At 60.0% G+C, this 19765-nt stretch overlaps 2 protein-coding genes across 2 annotated transcripts in view; one reads left to right on the top strand and one right to left on the bottom strand.

Annotated features, from left to right (window-relative positions):
- Positions 1 to 4640: 4640 nt before the first annotated feature.
- On the top strand, positions 4641 to 6463 carry LOC116840095 (galactoside alpha-(1,2)-fucosyltransferase 2-like). The gene has a single exon (XM_075070759.1). It carries the CDS (start codon positions 4674 to 4676, stop codon positions 5658 to 5660), a length of 987 nt encoding a protein of 328 aa, XP_074926860.1. The 5' UTR covers positions 4641 to 4673; the 3' UTR covers positions 5661 to 6463.
- Positions 6464 to 6530: 67 nt separating this feature from the next.
- Positions 6531 to 19765, bottom strand: part of ALDH16A1 (aldehyde dehydrogenase 16 family member A1) — an 18414-nt gene continuing 5179 nt past the window's right edge. Inside the window, exons 7-13 of the mRNA XM_075070535.1 lie at positions 17727 to 17934; positions 17487 to 17647; positions 15094 to 15261; positions 11210 to 11414; positions 10660 to 10845; positions 7250 to 7375; positions 6531 to 6772 (exon numbers count right to left, since the gene is read on the bottom strand). Of these exons, the coding sequence (XP_074926636.1) occupies positions 6599 to 6772; positions 7250 to 7375; positions 10660 to 10845; positions 11210 to 11414; positions 15094 to 15261; positions 17487 to 17647; positions 17727 to 17934 (1228 nt within the window). The 3' untranslated portion in view covers positions 6531 to 6598. The remainder of the gene's footprint in view (positions 6773 to 7249; positions 7376 to 10659; positions 10846 to 11209; positions 11415 to 15093; positions 15262 to 17486; positions 17648 to 17726; positions 17935 to 19765) is intronic.

Genomic DNA, 19765 nt, shown 5'->3' with positions numbered 1-19765 from the left:
GCGCGAGCGAGCGCCTTGCAGAGATAGCATCTCGCACAGCTACCACTGATAGCCACACATCTCGGGACGGGAGGCAGATTGAGGCAGTCATCCTTAGCTCGCGTAGTTAACTCGCACTCGCCCATTGCGCCGGGCGGTGTTCTGCGGAGGGCTTTATCGAGGCCGTGACCCCGAGCTCACATGCAGACAGGGGTGCCCGCATTCCCCAACAGGGTCCTGGCATCCATCCAGATGCCCCAACCATCAGGACCCGTGATCCCGCACACGTTGCTGGCGACGCCCACTGACTCATTTCCTGTGTACATGCACTGGTTTCTAGCGCTGGTCCGCGCGCGGCCGGCTGCAGCCATCATGGCCCTCTCGGGCGATGCATGTCTGACGGGAACCCTGGCCGCAAAGAGGGACCAAAAGTCGCCTCATATCCTCTGGGCTTGCGCCGCTTCACGCTGGGGTCAGCCCAGCTCCTGCCCGGCCCGGGACGCACGGGCGCCAGCCAGCCTCACTTGCACGCTGGCAGGGCTGGCCCCAGGGGGCCGGGGCTATTTCTTGCTGCCTTCGGGGTGTTGCTTCACACCTCGAGGCGGCCAACTCCGCTAACCTCGTGTTAGCATCGGACGCAATGGATTTTTCCTGCCGTCCTCAACAGTTGCTCATCTTCTTTGATTCATCTGGGCACTGCGATGGCTTTTCAACACCTCTCCATCTAACCACGCACACAGTTGCGTCCTCGCTATGTTATCATCCTCACCCCAAAGCATCTCAGAGAAGGTCAGCCAGGATACAGTTTACAAGGTTACGTGGTCACAAAGGGGTTACAAAAGAACTTTACCCAACTTCGCTTGCAATGCAGATAAGAGACAAGATCTTACAGCCCCACTGTCATAAAAAGTTCCGAAAACTAAAGGAGCCCATAATCGCCGTAAGGACTTCTGGTCTGTTCCTGCCTTAAGCAGTTCAAACACAGGCAGCCGGCTGATGCGTCTTTCCAACGACCCAGGGTATTCTTAGAATCATAGAAGATCAGGCTTGGAAGGGACCTCAGGATCCTAGTCCAACCCCTCTCACAAGCACCAATTCCAACTCAATCATCCCAGCCAGGGCTTTGTCAACCTGACCTTACAACGTCTAAGGAAGGAATTCACCACTCCCTCTGGTAACCCATTCCAGCTTCACCATCCTCCTAGTGAAAAGTTTTTCCTAATATCCACACTAAACCTCCCCCACTGCAACTTGACCCATTGCTCCTTGTTCTGTCATCTACCACTGAGAACAGTCTAGATCCATCCTCTCTGACCCTTCAGGTAGTTAAAGCAGCTATCAAATCCCACCTCACTCTTCTCTTCTCGACTAAACACCAGTTCCCGTCCCCTCCCTCATAAGTCATTTGCTCCACCCCCTGAATATTTTTGTTGCCCTTGCTGGACTCTGTCCAATTTGTCCACATCCTCTGAGCGTGGGCCCAAACGGACACAGTACTGGATGAGGCCTCACCAATGTCACAATAGAGGGGACGATCAGGTCCCTAGATCTGCTGCAATGCCCACGACTTATACATGCCCAACCAACATGCCGTGGCCTCTGGGGCAACAAGGGCTCACTGCTGACTCATATCCAGCTTCCTGTTCACTGTAACCCCAGGTCCTTTTCTGCAGAACTGTTGCCTAGCCACTCAGTCCCTAGTCTGTAACAGTGAATGGGATTCTTCCGTCCTAAGTGCAGGACTCTGCATTTGTCCTTGTTGAACCTCATCAGGTTTATTTTGGCCCAGTCCTCTAATTTGTCTAGGTCCCTCTGTATCCTATCCCTACCCTCCAGCATCTCTATCACTCCTCCCTGTTTAGTGTCATCTGCAAACTTGCTGAGGGTGCAGCCCACAGCATCCTCCAGATCACTGATGAAGATATTGAACAAAACCGGCCCCAGGACCGATCCTTGGGGCACTCCGCTTGAAACCGGCTGTCAGCTAGACATGGAGCCGTTGATCACTACCCGTTGAGCCTGACGATCTAGCCAGCTTTCTATCCACCTTATAGTCCATTCATCCAGCCCGTACTTCTTTAACTTGCTGGCAAGAATAGTGTGGGAGACTGTGTCAAAAGCTTTGCTAAAGTCAAGGAATAACACGTCCACTGCTTTCCCCTCATCCACAGAGCCAGTTATCTCCTCATAGAAGGCAATTAGGTTAGTCAGGCATGACTTGCCCTTGGTGAATCCATGCTTATTGTTCCTGATCACTTTCCTCTCCTCTAAGTGCTTCGGAGTTGATTCCTGGAGGACCTGCTCCATGGTTTTTCCAGGGTGGCTGCCAGAGTCCAATCCAATCCTACCGTACATGGATACATTGAATAAATACAACATTGTTATCCTTTATCCTTCATTCTGAGTTATACAAAATACAAACATCAGATCCATCACCCATTAATTGCAGGCGTGACTTTCAGCCTTGAACCTGGCTTAGATCTTCCTTCTGTTGTTCTTTTGTCCTTTTCTTTTTAGGGTGGATGCTTTTTACTTTGTTTCACTGTTGTCTAGGTCTTCAGCTGGTGGGGTTTGAACTTTATCTCATCAGGACAGGCTGGGGCTGGAGGTTGATTCCGTCATCCATCCATACCTGAGTCACACATCTAAACTACACTAATAAGATTACAGCAGGGTTTGCACAAATGAAGGCTGGAGGAGGCTTTTACAAAATGGAGTGAGTGTTTTAAAATGGGGTTTGAATTCCAATATGGCAAACAGTGAACAGAAGTTACCGCGTAGACAAGTGTAGTGGATGGGGAACAGAAGTTATATTAATAAAGTGAACAATTAAAAACAATTTCATTTCTCAGTTCTACTTTGTGCCCCCTTCTGAGCCCCCACACCGCTCCCCGCAGCCCAGCTCCCGGAGCCGAGCCCCCTGCCAGCTGTGCTAGCAAGTCTGGCACTCTGGGCCCGGGGCAGGACCTGGGACCCGAACCCCGGCCATGAAGCGGTGCGAGCCCAGAGATCATGACATGTCTCAGCTCCACTCACTCGAGAGAGGTGAATGGCTGCATCCGGCACACCGGACCCGGTGCAGGAACCCAGCCTTGGTCAGGAAATGAGTCAGCCGGGCGTCCCCACGTGTGCGGCTCAGGGTCTGAATGTCAGGGGGCCTGGAGGTGCCAGGACCCTGTTGGGACGTGGACACCCCCTGTCTGCACTGAGTGGGGCTGCGAAAAGCATCAAGAAACCCCCCTGCCGAATGGGGGTGAGTAACATCCCCCCCCCCCCCCGCCAGTGGTGACACTTCCTCACATCGAGCTCCCACCTGGGTGCTGGCTCAGGAAGCTGTGGCAGAATGTCACCCCTGCAGAGCAGCTCGCTCGCGCTGCAGCAGGCAACCTGACCCGGGGAACAGAGACGGGGGCAGGGGAAGGTTGGGGTCGGAGCCCCGAAAGCTGGGGTAGGAGTGTTGGAGCCCAGTGGCCAGCGGGTGTGAAGGAGAGTCGCCTCATTGCCAGAACCGGGGTGAGAACCCAAGAGTCCTGGCTCCCAGCCCCCCCTGCTCTGAGTGCTGTGGGACCGGGGCATGGGGTGCTGACGCTGGCCTGGCTCGACCTCCCCAAACCGTCTGTCCGGGGGTGGCAAGAGGCCTGGTGCAGCTGGGCCCACGTACCCAGGGCCGGGACCTCGGCCACAGGCCCAGGGGGAGGGCAGAGGGCGTCACCCTGGCTCAGCCCCCAGATCCCTCCGGATCCCAGACTTCCCGGCCCGGCCCCTCCCGGCTTCCCTCCTGTCCTGCTCCTTGGCTCGGTAACCTCCCTCCTGGCCCCACACTCCTCCGTCAGGGGCTACTTCCTTCCACCTCCTCTGCCTCCATTTCCCCCTCCCTGCATCCCCTCCTCCTCCTTCCATTCCTCCAACCCCACGTCTCTGTGCCCCCCCCGCCTAATGCCCCATGGGTGCCGGCTGTGACCTGCCCCACCCCCCGACTGCTCAGGTTCTGGGCAGGGGCCAACGGGTAGAACTCAGCAATTCTAGGTAACCAGAGGATTCCCACCCCGCCCCGGCCCCAGGGGGCACTGGGCTGCAGGGAGTGGGGCGGGGGGCTCGGTAGGGGGCACCTTCCCCTCACAGTCAGTGCTCTCTGTTACCCATGGCAGCCTCCTCCTGCCCCAGTGACCCCCCCCCTTAACCCACCACAGCTCACCAGGACTCCTGGGTTCTCTCCCCAGCTCTGGGAGCGGAGTGGGGTCCAGTGGTTAGAGCAGGAGGGGTCTGGGAGCCAGGACTCCTGGGTTCTCTCTCCGCAGGGGGGGGCTGCGGATCAGGCCTGAGGGGCACCAGCAGAGCAGGCGGGGCTGAGGGGGGGACAATGTTGCTCTGCTTGTTCTCGCCTGCCCCGGGTTGGATTGTGGTTGAAGGGGCAGATCTGGGATCAATGAGTGGCTTTGCTCCCCCCGACAACACGCGTCCTCCTGGAGCTGGGGTCACCTGCCCCCGCAGCTGGGCTGGGGCGGGAGGGGGGGGCAGCATGGGGGCAGGGGGCTGCTGGCAGCCCGAGGCCTTTTGGGAACAGAGGTAACTGGGCCGGGAAAAGCCTCTCCCCCTTCTCCTCTAACCACTCCCCAATCCATCCCCCCCTTTCCTTCCACCCCTGTTCCCCTCCCCCAGGCTGTGACCTCCTTCCCTCATCACCGCTGGGATCCATGACTGCCCCGGACTCCTGGGTCCCCTTCCGGCTGCCCTTCCAGCTCAGCCTCTACCTGCTGGCCATCATGACCTTCTCCTTCCTCATCCACCTACGCACTCGGTTCCCCACGCTGAATGCCACAGAGCAGGGTATGTGGACCGTGAACTCCGCCGGGCGCCTGGGGAACCAGATGGGGGAATACGCCACCCTCTACGCCCTGGCCAAGATGAACGGGCGCCAGGCCTACATCCTCCCGGAGATGCACCAGCAGCTGGCGCCGCTCTTCCGCATCACCCTGCCCGTGCTCTCCAGATTCGGGGCTTGGAGTATCCTATGGAGGAACTATGAGCTCCACGACTGGATGTCGGAGGAGTACAAGCACATCGAGGGGAAATACGTCCGGCTGACGGGCTACCCCTGCTCCTGGACCTTCTACCACCACCTCCGGCAGGAGATCCTCCAGGAATTCTCCTTCCATGACCACATCAAGGAGGAGGCCAACCGGTACCTGGCCGGGCTGCGTGGGCAGCGCCAGAATGTGACCTACGTGGGCGTTCATGTCCGGAGGGGGGACTACGTCTGGTTGATGCCTGAGCACTGGAAGGGGGTGGTGGCAGACAAGGCCTACCTGGAGAAGGCCATGGGCTACTTCCGGGCCAAGTACCAGGAGCCGGTCTTCGTGGTGACCAGCAATGGGATAGAGTGGTGCCGGGAGAACATCGACGCCTCGCGGGGGGACGTGTATTTCTCGGGGGACGGGAAGGAGTCGTCGCCGGGGAGGGACTTTGCTCTCTTGGCCCATTGCAACCACACGATCATGACCATCGGGACCTTCGGCATCTGGGCTGGTTACCTGGCTGGGGGGGAGACCGTCTACTTGGCCAACTACACCCTCCCCGACTCTCCCTTCCTCAAGATCTTCAAGCCTGAGGCCGCCTTCCTGCCTGAGTGGATCGGGATCGATGCCGATCTCTCCCCGCTGCTCAGTGGGACATCTGGCTAAAGGAGCTCAGCCGGTGGCCACTGGCTCCCAACGGGATCAACCTCCCAGGACTTAGCCAGTCGGCCAAGGAGCTAGGGGCAGGGGGAGCTGATGGGGGCTGCTGACGTATTACTGTGGCTCTGTGGCAATGTACAATGGTCAGCTCTGGCTCCTTCTCAGGCTCAGGTTGGCCAGCCCTGGTCTGGCCTATAGCCCACTTTGCTCCAGTGAGTTAGAACAGGGAGGCTGGGAGCCAGGACTCCCAGGGTCTCTCCCTGCTCTGGGAGGGGAGTGGGGTCTAGTGGTTAGAGCAGGGGCTGTTGGGAGCCAGGACTCCCAGGTTCTCTCCCCAGCTTGGGGAGGGGAGTGGGGTCTTGTGGTTAGCGCAGGGGGGCTGGGAGCCAGGACTCCTGGGTTCTCTCCCTGCTCTGGGAGGGGAATGGGGAAGAGGATGGGGCAGACGCGGAGGACTGGCTGTGTGCCAAGCCTGTAACACGGAGGTGGGTTGGCAAACCACGATCATTAACAAGAGGCAATAAAATTTGAGGTTTATAACTACCCTCTCCCAGCCCTGGGGGCCGATCCTTCCGCCCAAAGTTTCTGCCCCCTGCCCAGGGCACTCAGCACTGTGGCGTCAGGCCCAGCCCTTCCTGGGGGCAGGGGAGTGATTTACACCCTCACCCACTAGACCCCACTCCTTTCCCAGAGCTGGGGAGAAAACCCAGGAGTCCTGAGTTCCAGCACCTTAAGCTCCGGGAGGGGAGTGGGGTGAAGCACTTAGACCCGGGGGGCTGGGAGCCAAGACTCCAGGATTCAATCTCTCCCCCCCCCGTGCCTCAGTTTCCTGTCTCAGGCAGCGATGCTTATGCCGCAACAGGACACAGACCAAGGTTAAACAGTACCAAAGCCTTTTTATTCTAGCCCTCGGGCTGTGTGGTTCGGGGTGGGGGCCCCCGGCTTCAGTTGGCGAAGATCTCCCCCATGGGGATCCAGACGTTCTTACACTGGGTGGCCTGGTACAGAAACTCCTCGCCTGCCCCCTGGGCCGGGTCCTCCCACCGCCGGGGGACCCCGTGGCTCACCCAGGTCCGCTTCAGGTTACCGGCCGAGGCCCATTCCACAAATTGGGAGCCCTGTGGAAGAGAAAGGGTTAAAAGAGGAAGCAGGAGGTGGAGCCTGTCCCCTCTGGGGGGCGCTGGCCCCGATCTGGCCCCAAGGCGGGGACTGGCTGACTCGGGGGGCAGGGAATGGGGCGCGAGGCCTGTCCCCTCTAGGGGGCATCGGCTCCCACCCAGCCCCAGGGCAGGGACTGGCTGGCTCAGGGGGTGGGGACTGGGGTATGGGGCCTGTCCCCTCCAGGGGGTCCCAGCTCCCGTTGGGCCCCAGGGCGGGGACTGGCTGGCTCAGGGGGGGGGGAATGGGGTATGGGGCCTGTCCCCTCCAGGGGGTGCTGGCTCCCTTTGGGCCCCAGGGCGGGGACTGGCTGGCTCAAGGGGTGGGGAATGGGGTATGGGGCCTGTCCCCTCCAGGGGGTCCCAGCTCCCGTTGGGCCCCAGGGCAGGGACTGGCTGGCTCAGGGGGGCATGTGGTGGGGGCAGAACCGCTCTCACCTCCGGAGACCCAAAGTACCACATGGCCTGAACATCGTGGTGCTGGGCCAGCGTCCGGCTCAGATGGTCCCGATTCCCCGTCACAATATTCACCACCCCCCCGGGGACGTCCGAGGTGTCGAAGATCTGAGTGAGGGAGAAAGCAGATGGGCCCTATTAGCAGCCTGAACCAGCGGGGGCAGGGAACCAGGACTCCTGGGTTCTATCCAATGCAGGGAGGGGAGTGGGGTCTACTGCTTAAAGCAGCGGGGAGTTGGGAGCCAGGACTCCTGGGTTCTCTCCTGTCACAGGGAGCTGGTTGCATAGGTCAGGGACAGAGAACCAGAGGTGGTTGGAGACAAAGCCCTGGCAGACGTCATGGGCCGAGGCGAGAAATGTTTGCATGGTCGAATGCAGCCACTGAAGGGAATGAGTGGCCCAGGGCCGGGCCAGCGGGGTCCCCACGGGTCGGTGGTAATTGTTCCCAGCTCTTAGCAGCAGAAACAAGCGACTCGGGCAGGTAATTAACGGGCTCCTTAATGACAAAGCGAACAGAAACGCTACACTTCTGCTGCCCCCTGAGGTCACGTCGGCCGGGAGCTGGGCTTTGTGCGTGGGACGCTGCTGCCGTATTCGGAGGACACCCCCCACCACGTGCCTCAGTTTCCCCATCACTTTGCAGCGCTGCCCAGTGGGCGTGGAAGCGTTAAAGCTGCTCCGTGCAGGGGACTAACAACCGGCTCTACATTGGGGCTTTACCAAAATCACAGCCGTGAAAAACACATCCTTGATCATGAAATCTCATCCTCCCACAGGGCATCTGGCTGGTGTAGGGGAGACCAGATTTCATGAGCGGCGGCTGCTGGCTGGGAGGCTCCTAATGTGCTCCGGGCTCCAGCGGATAGTCCCAGCCAGGCTGCGGACGGGCAGGATTTTCTCCCCCCCTGCATGGACGGCTCCCAGAGCCAGGTCAGACCCACCTGCAGGAACCTCTCATGGCAGCCGGCCAGACACCCAGATCTAAAGGCAGCAGGGGGGCAATATGGTGACCCCCCCAAAATAGCCTTGTGGACACTCCACCTTTTTTTGGGTCGCCCCCCGCCCGCGACCAGTGACACCACCGTGAGATCTCAGATGGAAAGATCTGAAACTGTGAAACAGACGCTACGAAAAATCCGATGACCGTGAAACGGACCAAAACGTGCCAGGAAGTTGGTAGGGCCCTAACTCTGCGGTGCAGCCGGTGAACAATTGCGAACCAGTTTCCCTGTAATCGAAGCGCCGACGCTGAGCGCGTCTCTGGTTACCAAGATCCCAGGAGACGTTTACCACCTCCACCAAGTCAGCCGGTGGGTGCCAAGTCCCTTTCATGGCTTAATGGCCCCCAGATTGTGCATGGGACTGTCCTCAGCCATAAGATCAAAGATGTGAGACTACTCTGGCCGACGTTGTCTTCGCTTAACGAGCCCGGTTCTAATGAATGACCGGCTCGTGCCGGCCCCCAAACTTTAGAGCAGGGGTCGGGAGCCTTTCAGAAGTGCTGCGCTGAGTCTTCGTTTATTCGCTCTGATTTAAGGTTTCGCGTGCCGGTAATAAATGTTAACATATTTAGAAGGTCGCTTTCTATAAGTCTATGATATAGAACTAAACTATTGTTGGATGGAAAGTAAATCAGAAGCTTCATTTAAAATTAAATTAAAATGCAGAGCCCCCCAGGCCAGGACCCAGGCAGCGTGAGTGCCACTAAAATCAGCTCGGGTGCCGCCTTCGGCACACGTGCCATAGGTTGCCTACTCCCTTATCCGCACCTCCCCAGAGCCGGGGCCGTGACTCAAGGGAGGGGGGCAGCAGGGGTAAGGGGGCTGAAGCTGGGGGTGGGTCTGGGGCTGTGGCCAGGGGGCGGAGCTGCAGCTGGGTTCGGGCCAGGTGTGGGGCCGGGAGCCAGGGCCGCGCCTGGGGGCAGGGAGGGGCTGGGTGGTACTTCCTCCCTGCCCCCCATGCAGATTGACCCGGGCCCCGCCATTCTCCCCTGCCAGATGTTCCTTCACGCCCCCCTGCCCAGGGGGGGTACACCCCACTCTGGGGACCTCTGCCATATGCCAACGAGTGTAACGAGGAAATCAAATGGCCAGACACAGAACGGGGCTGTCTCACCCGGGGCAGCAAGAAAAGAGAAACCGCCGGCCCGGTCCGGCCACCTCTGACTTGTGCCCGGGGACGAGCCAAAGGCAGGGGCCTGGGGTTTCCAAGGGGTCGCTTGGCAGCCCCCCCTACGCCAACCCCTTGGCTTCTAGCTGGGTGGAAGCGTCCCAGAGAGACACTTGTGCCCACCCAGAGACTGCAACTGCTCTGCTTTAAGGACGCGAAACCACTCGTAACCTGCGTGGTTCTTTTCCCTCGTTAGTAACGCTCCACTTTTCTGTTTTCTTCCAAACAAAGCCTTTCGCTAGTTGGGCCGGCGGCCAGCGGGGTGTTTGGGTGAGGGCTGAAGTGCTGTGGACCGGGCGGACGGGGGATCCTTTGGGATCAGTAAATCCTCGCAAATGGGGAATTGGGTTTTTAGTAACTTCTCACTCTAAAAACCCGCAGTGCGGATGGTGAATCGGGCTGGAGATGCCCAACGGGGGACTGTGTTTTGGCTTCTTGTGAACCAACTGGGGGCCTCCAGAAACACGTGTTCCTGGTTGTAAACCACCAGGTTTGGGGGGGTAGCTACCCTGTTTCTTGCAGTCTGCCCCGAGCGAGGCCTTCTCAGTGTCAGGTATCGAGAAAAGGGACATGTGTGGAGTCTGGCAAATTGGTGGACAGCCACGGGCCGTGTTTGCGGATCGGACACGGGTCTCAACGTAGCCGCGCAGGGCTCTGCACAGGCGTCGGGGTAACACCTAGAGATCGGGTGAGGGGAGGGGTCTGTGCAGCACCCGGCCCAATGAGGACCCCAATCTCAGGTGCGGGGGATGGGTCCGTGTCACGCAGCATAAGCCCGAATTGGCATGTGGAGTCGCCCCCAGCTGGGGAAGCACAGAGGGGGTGGGACAGGAGCCAGCGCCAACAGAGATATGGTTACTGCTCTCAGCACTGCGAGCTAGTGGTTAGAGCAGAGGGCTGGGAGCCAGGACTCCTGGGTTCTCTCCCTGGTTCTGGGAGGGGAGTGGGGTCTGGTGGGGCTGGGAGCCAGGACTCCTGGGTTCTCTCCCTTGCTCTGGGAGGGGAGTGGAGGCTAGTGGTTAGACTAGGGGAGCTGGGAGCCAGGACTCCTGGTTTCACTCCCCAGGCAGAGTGTCTCAGAGTCCAGCGGCCCATACGCTCCCAGTAGCTACTATTCCATCTCTCAACAGCCATGTCCTTCCTAGGGTGTGGTGACGACTTCCTTTTTGGCATGGGGAAACTGAGGCACAGGGGGAAGGGATAGCAGACTCCGGGCAGGGTACCTGGCAGAGGTCCAGGGCGGGCAGCGGGTAGCGTGGGCTCGGGACCATCACCACGGCATTTCCCCGGGCCACGGCGGGGGCCAGCAGGCTGAGGAAGCTGAGCAGGGGGCGCTCGTCCGGGCAGGCGACCCCCACGACACCCAGGGGCTGGCGGAGCTGAAGGGTGGTGCCGTGCAGGGGTGTTTCCTGGGGGAGGGGCAGAGCCAGAGGGATGATCCCGGGGGCCCCCCTCCCCACTTCCAGCCCTAGCGATAAAGTAAACCCCACCCCCAGGCACCTGCTGCTCTGTTCAGCCTGTGAGAAGAGCTCCTCCCCCATACTCCCTCACCTGCCCCCACCCCCATTCCCACCCCACATGTCCCGCCCCCTCCTGGGTCCACTCCCAACCTTAGACCCCCCAACCGCTTCCCCTGTTCCCGCCCCCCTGTCCTTCACCTCTCCGAGCCCCGCCCCTCTCCCCACTTCCGAATCCACCCCACCCCAGCCCCTTGGCGCTCCCCGCCTACATCTCGGGCTGCCCTGTGTCCGTAGGGGGTGCTCTGGGGCCCACCTGCACGGTGCCCCCAGATTTATCACACAAGGCCGCCCAGTGGAAGAGGCGCTCCAGGCCTAGGTCCACCTCCCGCTGTGCCTCCTCGGGGGGGGCCCCTGTCAGCACCCCCAGCCGGGACGCCACCTCCTCCCGCCGCAGCTCCAGGTTCTCCGCTACGTAGTACAGCACCTGCGCCCGGGCGTGGGCTGCCCGCTTCCCCCACCTGCCGAGAGAGAGACGGAGCCGGGATAGAACTCAGGAGTCCTGGCTCCCAGCCCCCCCTGCTCTAACCACTAGACATCACTCCCCTCCCATAGCTGGGATAGAACCCAGGAGTCCTGGCTCCCAGCCCCCCGACTCTAACCCAGAAGCCTGCAGAGTTGATTCCCATCCTAACAGCACTTTTCCCCTCCCTCAAAGGATCAGTCCCCACCCCAGTGCCCCTCTGGATCTGATTGGTGGACGAGGCTCAGCCCAGGACCTGCTCCCCAGCCCCGATCAGATTACACCAATCAACCCCCAGGCAATAAAGCCATAAAATGTAAGTGCCTCTGGGCTCCTCTCTGGACCCGGCTGCCGCATCCGGCCCTGCACCCTCCTCCTGGCCCCGCTTTTCACCCCCAGACCCGAGGGCGGATCCCGAACGCCCCCATCCGAGGCCCCCCCGAATTTCGGGAGCTGTCACTCAACAGCGCTGGGCATGGCCCTGTGCACTGGGGGGCTGCTGCAAAGCAGGGCTAGGAACGGAAATCCCCACAGGTCAGAGTGGGTGGGCGTGTTTGGGGGCACGGCTCCCTGCTGGGGGGGTTGGGGGGGGGTAGTCCAGGAAGGGAACCTGCCTGCCCTGGAGAACAGACTGGAGCAGGAGGTGCATGAACTACAACTCCCATGATGCACCATGGCTGTCTGGTCAAGAAGGGTCCCTGGTGGCTCCCGGGCAGCGGCGCTGTGGGGCTAAGGCAGGCGAGTCCCTACCTGTCCTGGCTCCGCGCTGCGCTGCGCCCGGGAATCGGCCAGCAAGTCCGGCTCCTGGGCCGGGGGGGCACGGGGCTCCGTGCGCTGCCTGCGCCCTGAGCACCGGCCAAGGGGAGCTGGGTGGGGTGGTGGGAGCCACTGACCAGGAGCCACCCGAGGGAAGCCTGCGCCCGAGCCACGAGCTCCAACAGCCAGCTCTGAGCCCCTCCAAACCCAGAGCGCCCTCCTGTACCCCAACCCTGAGCCCCCTCCAAACCCAGAGCGCCCTCCTGCACCCCAAACTCCTCATTGCTGGCCCCAGCCCAGAGACCATTCCTCCTTCTGCACCCCAACCCCCAACCCTGAACCCCCACCAAACCCGGAGCCTCCTGCACTCCAGAGCCTGCACCCACAGCCTGGAGCCCTCAACCCCTTATCCCAGCCCAGAGCCCCCTCCTGCACCCCTCACCCACAGCCGCACCCTAGAGCCCTCACACCCTCCTGCACTCCTCACCCCTCATCCCCAGCTCCACCCCAGAGCCCTCACTCCCTCCCGCATCCCAACCCCTGCTCCAGCCCAGAGCCCCCTCCTGCACCCCAACCCCCTACCTCAACCCACAGCCCCTTCCCGCATTCCAAATCCCTTAGCCCCACCCTGCAACCTGGAGCCCCCTCCTGCACCCCTCACCCTTCATCCCCAGCCCCTTCCCAGAGCCCGCACCCCCAGCTGGAGCCCTCACTCCCTCCTGCACCCCAACTCCCTGCCCCAGCCCAGATCCCCCTCTTGCACCCTGAACCGCTCATTTCCGCAGAAAAGGACCTGGGGGTTACAATGGACGAGAAGCTGGATATGAGCCAGCAGTGTGCCCTTGTTGCCAAGAAGACTAACGGCATTTTGGGCTGTATAAGTAGGAGCATTGCCAGCAGATTGAGGGACGTGATCATTCCCCTCTATTCGACATTGGTGAGGCCTCATCTGGAGTACTGTGTCCAGTTTTGGGCCCCACACTACAAGAAGGATGTGGAAACATTGGAAAGAGTCCAGTGGAGGGCACCAAAAATGATTAGGGAGCTGGAGCACATGACTTATGAGGAGAGGCTGAGGGAACTGGGCTTGTTTAGTCTGCAGCAGAGAAGAATGAGGGGAGATTTGATAGCTGCTTTCAACTACCTGAAGGGGGGGTCCAAAGAGGATGGATCTAGACTGTTCTCAGTGGTGGCAGATGGCAGAACAAGGAGCAATGGGCTCAAGTTGCAGTGGGGCAGGTCTAGGTTGGATATTAGGAAACACTATTTCCCTAGGCGGGTGGTGAAGCACTGGGATGGGTTCCCTAGGGAGGTGGGGGAATCTCCTTCCTTAGACGTGTTTCAAGGTCAGGTTGACAAAGCCCTGGCTGGGATGATTTCGTTAGGGTTGGTCCTGCTTTGAGCAGGGGGTTGGACTAGATACCTCTTGAGGTCCCTTCCAACCCTGATATTCTATGAGTCTATGATTTCTGGCCTCACCCTAGAGCCCACACCCCCATTTAGAGCCCTCCCGCCCTCCCGCACCCCAACCCAGTGAAAGTGAGTGAGGGTGCAGGAGAGTGAGCCACTAAGGGAGGGGGAATGGAGTGAGTGGGGGCGTTGCCTCTGGGAAGGGGCGAGGCAGGGGGCAGGGCCTCTGGGAAGGGGCCTCAGGATGTTCGGTTTTGTGCCAACAGAAAGTTGGTGACCCTAACCACGGCCAGGGGTTCCCATTATGCAATCTGCTCCCAGACCAGGGTGAGCTGTGGTGCATCACGGGAGATGATGCACAGCCAATGGAGGAGCATGTCTGAATGACAACTCCCATGAAGGACGGCAGCATCTCAGAAAGGCAGGAAAACTGAGGCGCATGATGGGGAGATGCAGTCCAGCCAAGGAACCCCTAGAAGAACATGGGGCATATGAACTACAACGCCCATGATGCACTACTGCAGCCATGGGACACTTATGAGTCTCCTCCATTCACCAAGAACGGAGGAGATTCCCCAGGAGCACTGGGGAGCCTACGGTGCATCATGGAAGATGTAGTTCAGCCACAAAGCCCAGCCTAGAAAAAAAATAGGACCATGATGCACCATGAGTTTGGGCTCCCATGATGCAACTGCCTCCTCTGTCCAAGAGGGGGAGATTGTGGTGCATCATGGGAAATGTATTCTGGCCTATAGAGAAAAATGCGAACAGGAGCTATCTGAACTACCACTCCCATGATGCCCCACAGCCAGGGGCTCCCACAAGGCCGAGCAGCGGCAGTCCTGGATCTAAATTGTCCCTTTCTGGGTGAGGGCCAAGATCATCCCAATTTCTTCAACTTTCGCCCCAAACAAGAAAATTGTCATTTTCCCTGGAAAATTTAGGCAAAAATTGCTCTCCCCCAGTTTGATCAGATCTCAGCTCTATGGGATACCCCTGCCCCTCACCCTGGCAGGGCTCCCCGAGGAGTAAACCATTCCCAGCAGCACGAGATCCCGGGCGGGTTCAGCCGCAATAAGCCAGGAGCTCTCTGGGACTCTGGCCACCTGCGCTGCTGGGGGAGAGATAAGAGAGGCGAGGCCAAGGAGTGGGGGGGAGGGCGGGTTGTTTATCTGCACCTGGCAGCGGGAACTGCTCCAAGCTGGCACCACCTGGCCTGGGAACTCAGAGAGGGCCCCAAACTGCAGCCAGGCCTCATACGGCGAGCAGCGACCTCGCTCGGTACATGGGGAAACTGAGGTATGAAGGGCAAACCGTGAGTTCAGGGGCAAATCCGGGGATAGAACCCAGGAGTCCCAGCTCTCACCACTAGTCCCCACTCCCCTCCCAGAGCCAGGGAGAGAACTCAGGAGCCCTGGCTCCCAGCCCCACCCTGCTCTCACCACTAGACCCCACTCCCCTCCCAGAGCCAGGGAGAGAACCCAGCCATCCTGAGCTGCTCCCCATCTCACCCCGGCGCAGCCTTGTGAGCAGCCTCCACAGCGTTGCGGATATCCTTGGCGCTGCCGTCCGCCACGTACGCCAGCACGTTGCCGGCGGGGTCAAGGACGGGGAGCGAGGCCATTCCCTCGGGTCGCTTCTGAGCGCCTCCGTAGTACAGCTTGTAGGTCCTGTCCACCCTGCAGAGATACAAGGGAGGGCGAGGCAAGCTCTGAACCCTCACGCTCATTGGAAAGCCCCTACGCCCCACCCCAGAGGGGCTGCGTCCTATCGCTGGGCTGGGGATCCCTGTCTGCCCAGCCCCCGCGCTCCACCCCAGAGGGGCCGCATCTTGGCACCGGAAGAGGGCTCCATGTCTTTGTTCCCTCTAAGGTGCAGGTCCGCACACGGGTGAGTGTGGAGGATGCGTCGGGTGGACGGGAGCAGTGGGATGAGGTGGGGGGACGATGATGGGGCTTTGGGGGAACTTGGGCTACTGGGGGGGAGACGCCTCTCCCCCGGCCCCAGCCCCAGGGCTGGGGGAGCCTGGGGAATGCAGAGAGTTTGGGTCTTTCCCCAGCTCTGCCACTGAGTTCCTGTGTGGCCTGGGGAAGTCACCTCACCCCACACTGTGCCTCAGTTTCCCCATTTCCCAGACGGGAATAATGCTGTAAAACCCTTTGAGATTTCTGAACGCAAAGCGCTAAAGAGCATTGGCTTTTCGATTTGTGTTTGAAATGGAAATGACCAAAACTGAAACCTCTGCGTCTGATTTCCAACGACAACCATCCGCCACGCTGGATTTAAACTCCCCCTCACCGTGTTTGCAAAGTTTCTCATGGGCAGCGTCACCAGAGATGGGGGGAGTCAGGGCCCTGCACCTCCCACTTCCTGCGATTCACCGTGACTCTCTGCCAGCCAGTGACACAGGTTTATTAGCCGACAGGAACAGCCCAAAATAGAGCTTGTGGGTAACAAAGAACAGGACCCCTCAGTCAGGTCCCTCTTGTGGGGTGGGGAGCCCAGACCCCGGTTCTGGGCCTCTCCCCATCTCTCCAGCCAGCTCCAAACAAACTCTCCAGCCACCTCCTCTGGCCTTTGTCTTTTTCGGGGCCAGGAGGCCACCTGATCTCTTTGTTCTCCAGCACCTTCAGTTGGCACCTTGCAGGGGAAGGGCCCAGGAGACAAGGTGTCAGCCATTCTCTGTGCAGACACCACCACACCTGCCTAGGGCTCTGCAACAACCACACCCCCTTATCCCACCCCCTGGATCCTAAGAACTGCATAGGGGAAACTGAGGCACCAGCCCAGTATTCAGAGAAAACATTGAGAACATTCCCACGAGGCAGCAGGACACGGGGTTTATCTAGGGCCCTCGCCCTGCAGAGTATTGCTCACGGAAAGGAGCATGAGAAAAACGCCACGGCCGGTGAAAGTTTGCCCGAGCCAACATGTTCGGAAAGTGTGGTGTAAACGCACCGACTTCCGAGTTTCACTGTAATAAGCGAGACAGTGGAACATTGTGTGCAGGCAGCAGACTCCAAAGGGCACCTGACTAATCGCCCAAGCTAAGCCAGCGGAAAACATGAATAATCGACGGGGCCTTTAAAGTGCTTCGTCTTGTTAATATAAGGGGAGGGAAACTGAGTTTTTTACAATTATTTTGACCCTTAGTATCTTGATTTAGAAAGAAACGTTTCCTTGGGTTTCTAATGTGGCTGTATTATATTTTACCTTCAGAGACTTTGACAGACGAAGCCCCGGTTGAATGTTAAATAGCGCCAGGATTTGGCATAAGAGGAAAGACTCTTCCTATCCAAAATTCCCCGTCTCTTTCCAAAGGACTGCACTAGGCTCTCTGTGCTAGCCGGCTGCTGCTTTCTCTCCCCAGAGGTGGCAGCATTTCATCCTCGTGGAAGGAGGCTGGAGGAATGAACTGATGGGTGCCGCAGACGTCACCCGAAGACAGAACTTCCCTGAGACCCAGCTAGGGGCGAGTTGTAGGACGCTGGGAGCTCTCGGGAGGATAAGGGGTGCCCAAAAGTACAGAGGTGATGGTGCACAGCTGCATGTCACCTCCCTATTGGTGCTTCACACAACAAAATTCATTCTGCACGTGGATGGAAAAATGTAGGCTCCCAGATACCCAGCCTCCTGCACTCAACCCTAGAGGGGCCCCATCCCCGCACTGGGGCGAGGCATCTCCGGATACCCAACCCCCTGCTCCACCCCAGAGGGGCTGCATCCCAGCACCAGGTGAGGGGTCCCCGGATACCCAGCCCCCACGCCCCACCCCAGAGGGGCCGCGTCCCAGCACCAGGCGAGGGGTCCCTGCATACCCCACCCCCGCGCTCTACCCCAGAGGGGCCGCGTCCCAGCGCCGGGTGGGGGGTGCCAGCTCTGGGGGACCAGGAGTCGTTAGTACCTTGGCATGTTCTCCTCCAGTTCGGGGCGGGCAACCCCGCTGCGCCCGGGAACAGGGGGCGGGTCGACTCCAGAGGACGCAGCAAAAGTTTTGTAGTCCAGTTCCATGGGGCCAGGCCGGGCCCGGCTCTGCCAGCTCGGTCTGACGTACTCATACAGACCCTGAGAGGGGGAAGGGACAAATCAGCGCCACAGGCCCCCCAGCCGGATATGCCCGCTTTCCCGGCCCAGCCCCACGCACCTCCTTGCCTCCATCCCGGCCGTTCCCGCTCTCCTTGGTTCCTCCGACGCCCGCGGCCGCGTCAAACAGGTTCTGCCCGTTGATCCAGACGGTGCCAACCTGCAAGCTGCGACAGAGAGCGAGATCGGGGGTATGTGTGTGACCAAGTAGGCGGGTTTCTTGGGTTTTCTGTGTTCTCCAGTGAGTTCCATGCCAAGGGGCTGGGACTCAGTGTCCCCGGGTGTTACGGGTTTAACAAGGGGAGGGGAGAGGGAGTTTGTGGGTACAGAGCACTGGAGAGGGAACTTGGGACCCTGGCCGATGGCCTGGAGGATGGAGACCCCAGCAACTGGTGACCCAGAGGCCCAGCTCAGGAGTCGCAGCCGGTTCTGGCTGGGGGGAGGACAATGGGCTGCGGGGACAGGACCCCGGTGACTTGACCAGCTGGGGCCAGAGGATGGGAGGGCAGAGGTGCCCAGGCGACCCAGTTTCCCTGGAGAGAAGACAATGGATGGGGGGTCTTGGGGCCGGGGGTATCAGATACCCAGCTGGGAAGCAGGGGGGCTCGGGGCTGGAGAGGGGGAGCAGGCAGAGCCCACCTGGGTGCAGGGAGACTGGGATGTGCTGGGCTGAGGGGGGCCAAGCCTGAGGCTGGAGAGTTTCCTGTGCTGGGTTCAACGCTCAATAACCCTCCTGTGTTACGCTGGCGGAGCGTCGCTCTGGGCTAGAGAACAGGGCGGGGAGCATCGGCCCCTTCAGTGGTGGAGGCCCGGGGAGTCCAGAGCAAGGGGACTCCCTGAGGGGCCCACGGCAGAGACAGACGTGTTAAGGCTCAGAGAGGTGCGGCTCCAGGAGGTGGAGGGGCCTGACCCCGAGAGAGAGTGGGCCCCCGAGAAGGGCTGTCGCTCTGAAGGGGGCACCCCCCACGGACCACACGGGGCTACGAGTGGGCATGACCTGTGACTCTGTAACAGGGTGTCAGAGCCCAGGGCCCCCAGCCTGGCCACGGTGACAAATGGGCTCGTTTCCCCTGTGAGATCTGCCCCCCCCCACTCCACCGCAGGGGGCCTGGCAGAATGCGCCAAACTCATCGCTCATCTTGGGAGACCGAGAAAACGCCGGGGTCCGACCAGGGCAAACGGAAGCTCAGAAACTGAACCAACAGGCTTGTCAATCAAGGAGAACCGGGGCCAGCAGCTGGGAGTCGGGGAGCAAAACATTCAGACTGTGATTTACCCTGGGCACAATTTCCCTAGGCTCACAGGGGATTCTCCGTCAGGGGCAATTCTGAACTCCCGACTGGCTTGTTCTCAAACGGACCTGCCCCAGGGAACACTCTGGCCGGCCGGCCAAGGATCTCTTTCCTCCCGGCTGGCCAGGTGCCGCCCGGACCGACCCTTGGGGGCGAAATCACTCCTGAGCCGGGAGGAAAGCGCAGGCGGGCGGGGGAGGAGGGATTTTTTGTCTGCAAACACCAACCGCACGCCCCAAGCCACGGAAAATACATTTCCACCGAGAGCAGTCGAAGCGCAGGGCCAGGCAACGTGTGAAAACCCCCGCGGGGGGAACCTGCTTCCGCTGCAGACTGTCACCCGGGCTGCCTCACAGGCTCAGACTCAAACTCTTTGGATCTCAGTGGCAGCGGGGGGTTAAATACCGATCAGCTGGCGACTGCCCCCTGACCGCGACTGGGAACGTGTCAATCCAGCCAAAGAGAAACCCCCCAAACCCACTTAAACCCCATAAGTCTGCCTGGGAGAGTGAATTCAAAATCAACCCACCACGGACATCGTGCGTCTAAACGATAATGAAATACAAAGCGGATCCTGCCACGCCGCCTGCTGGCGTCTCCTGTCCCTTTCCCACCCGCGCGCTGGCTTCTCCGTGAATCTTCATCTTCTGCTGCGGCCAATAAACTTCACTTCGGTTTCACTATGGGGACCTTCCGGCGCCGAGCATCCGGGCGAGGGGTGAACGGAAGGGACGTAGCGAAACTGGGGGCGCTGTGGCCCCGGACAGTCGAGCGTAATGAAGTGGGGTGGATGGACAGGCTGGGGGGG

This window comes from Chelonoidis abingdonii, chromosome 11 (assembly GCF_003597395.2).
Source record: "Chelonoidis abingdonii isolate Lonesome George chromosome 11, CheloAbing_2.0, whole genome shotgun sequence".
Taxonomy (NCBI): domain Eukaryota; kingdom Metazoa; phylum Chordata; order Testudines; family Testudinidae; genus Chelonoidis; species Chelonoidis abingdonii.
This window is presented reverse-complemented; position numbering and strand designations above follow the sequence as displayed.

What these genes read in the sequence shown, in the direction of transcription:
- LOC116840095 (XM_075070759.1), top strand. Translation starts at nt 4,674, where the DNA reads ATGACTGCCCCGGACTCCTGGGTCCCCTTCCGGCTGCCCTTCCAGCTC.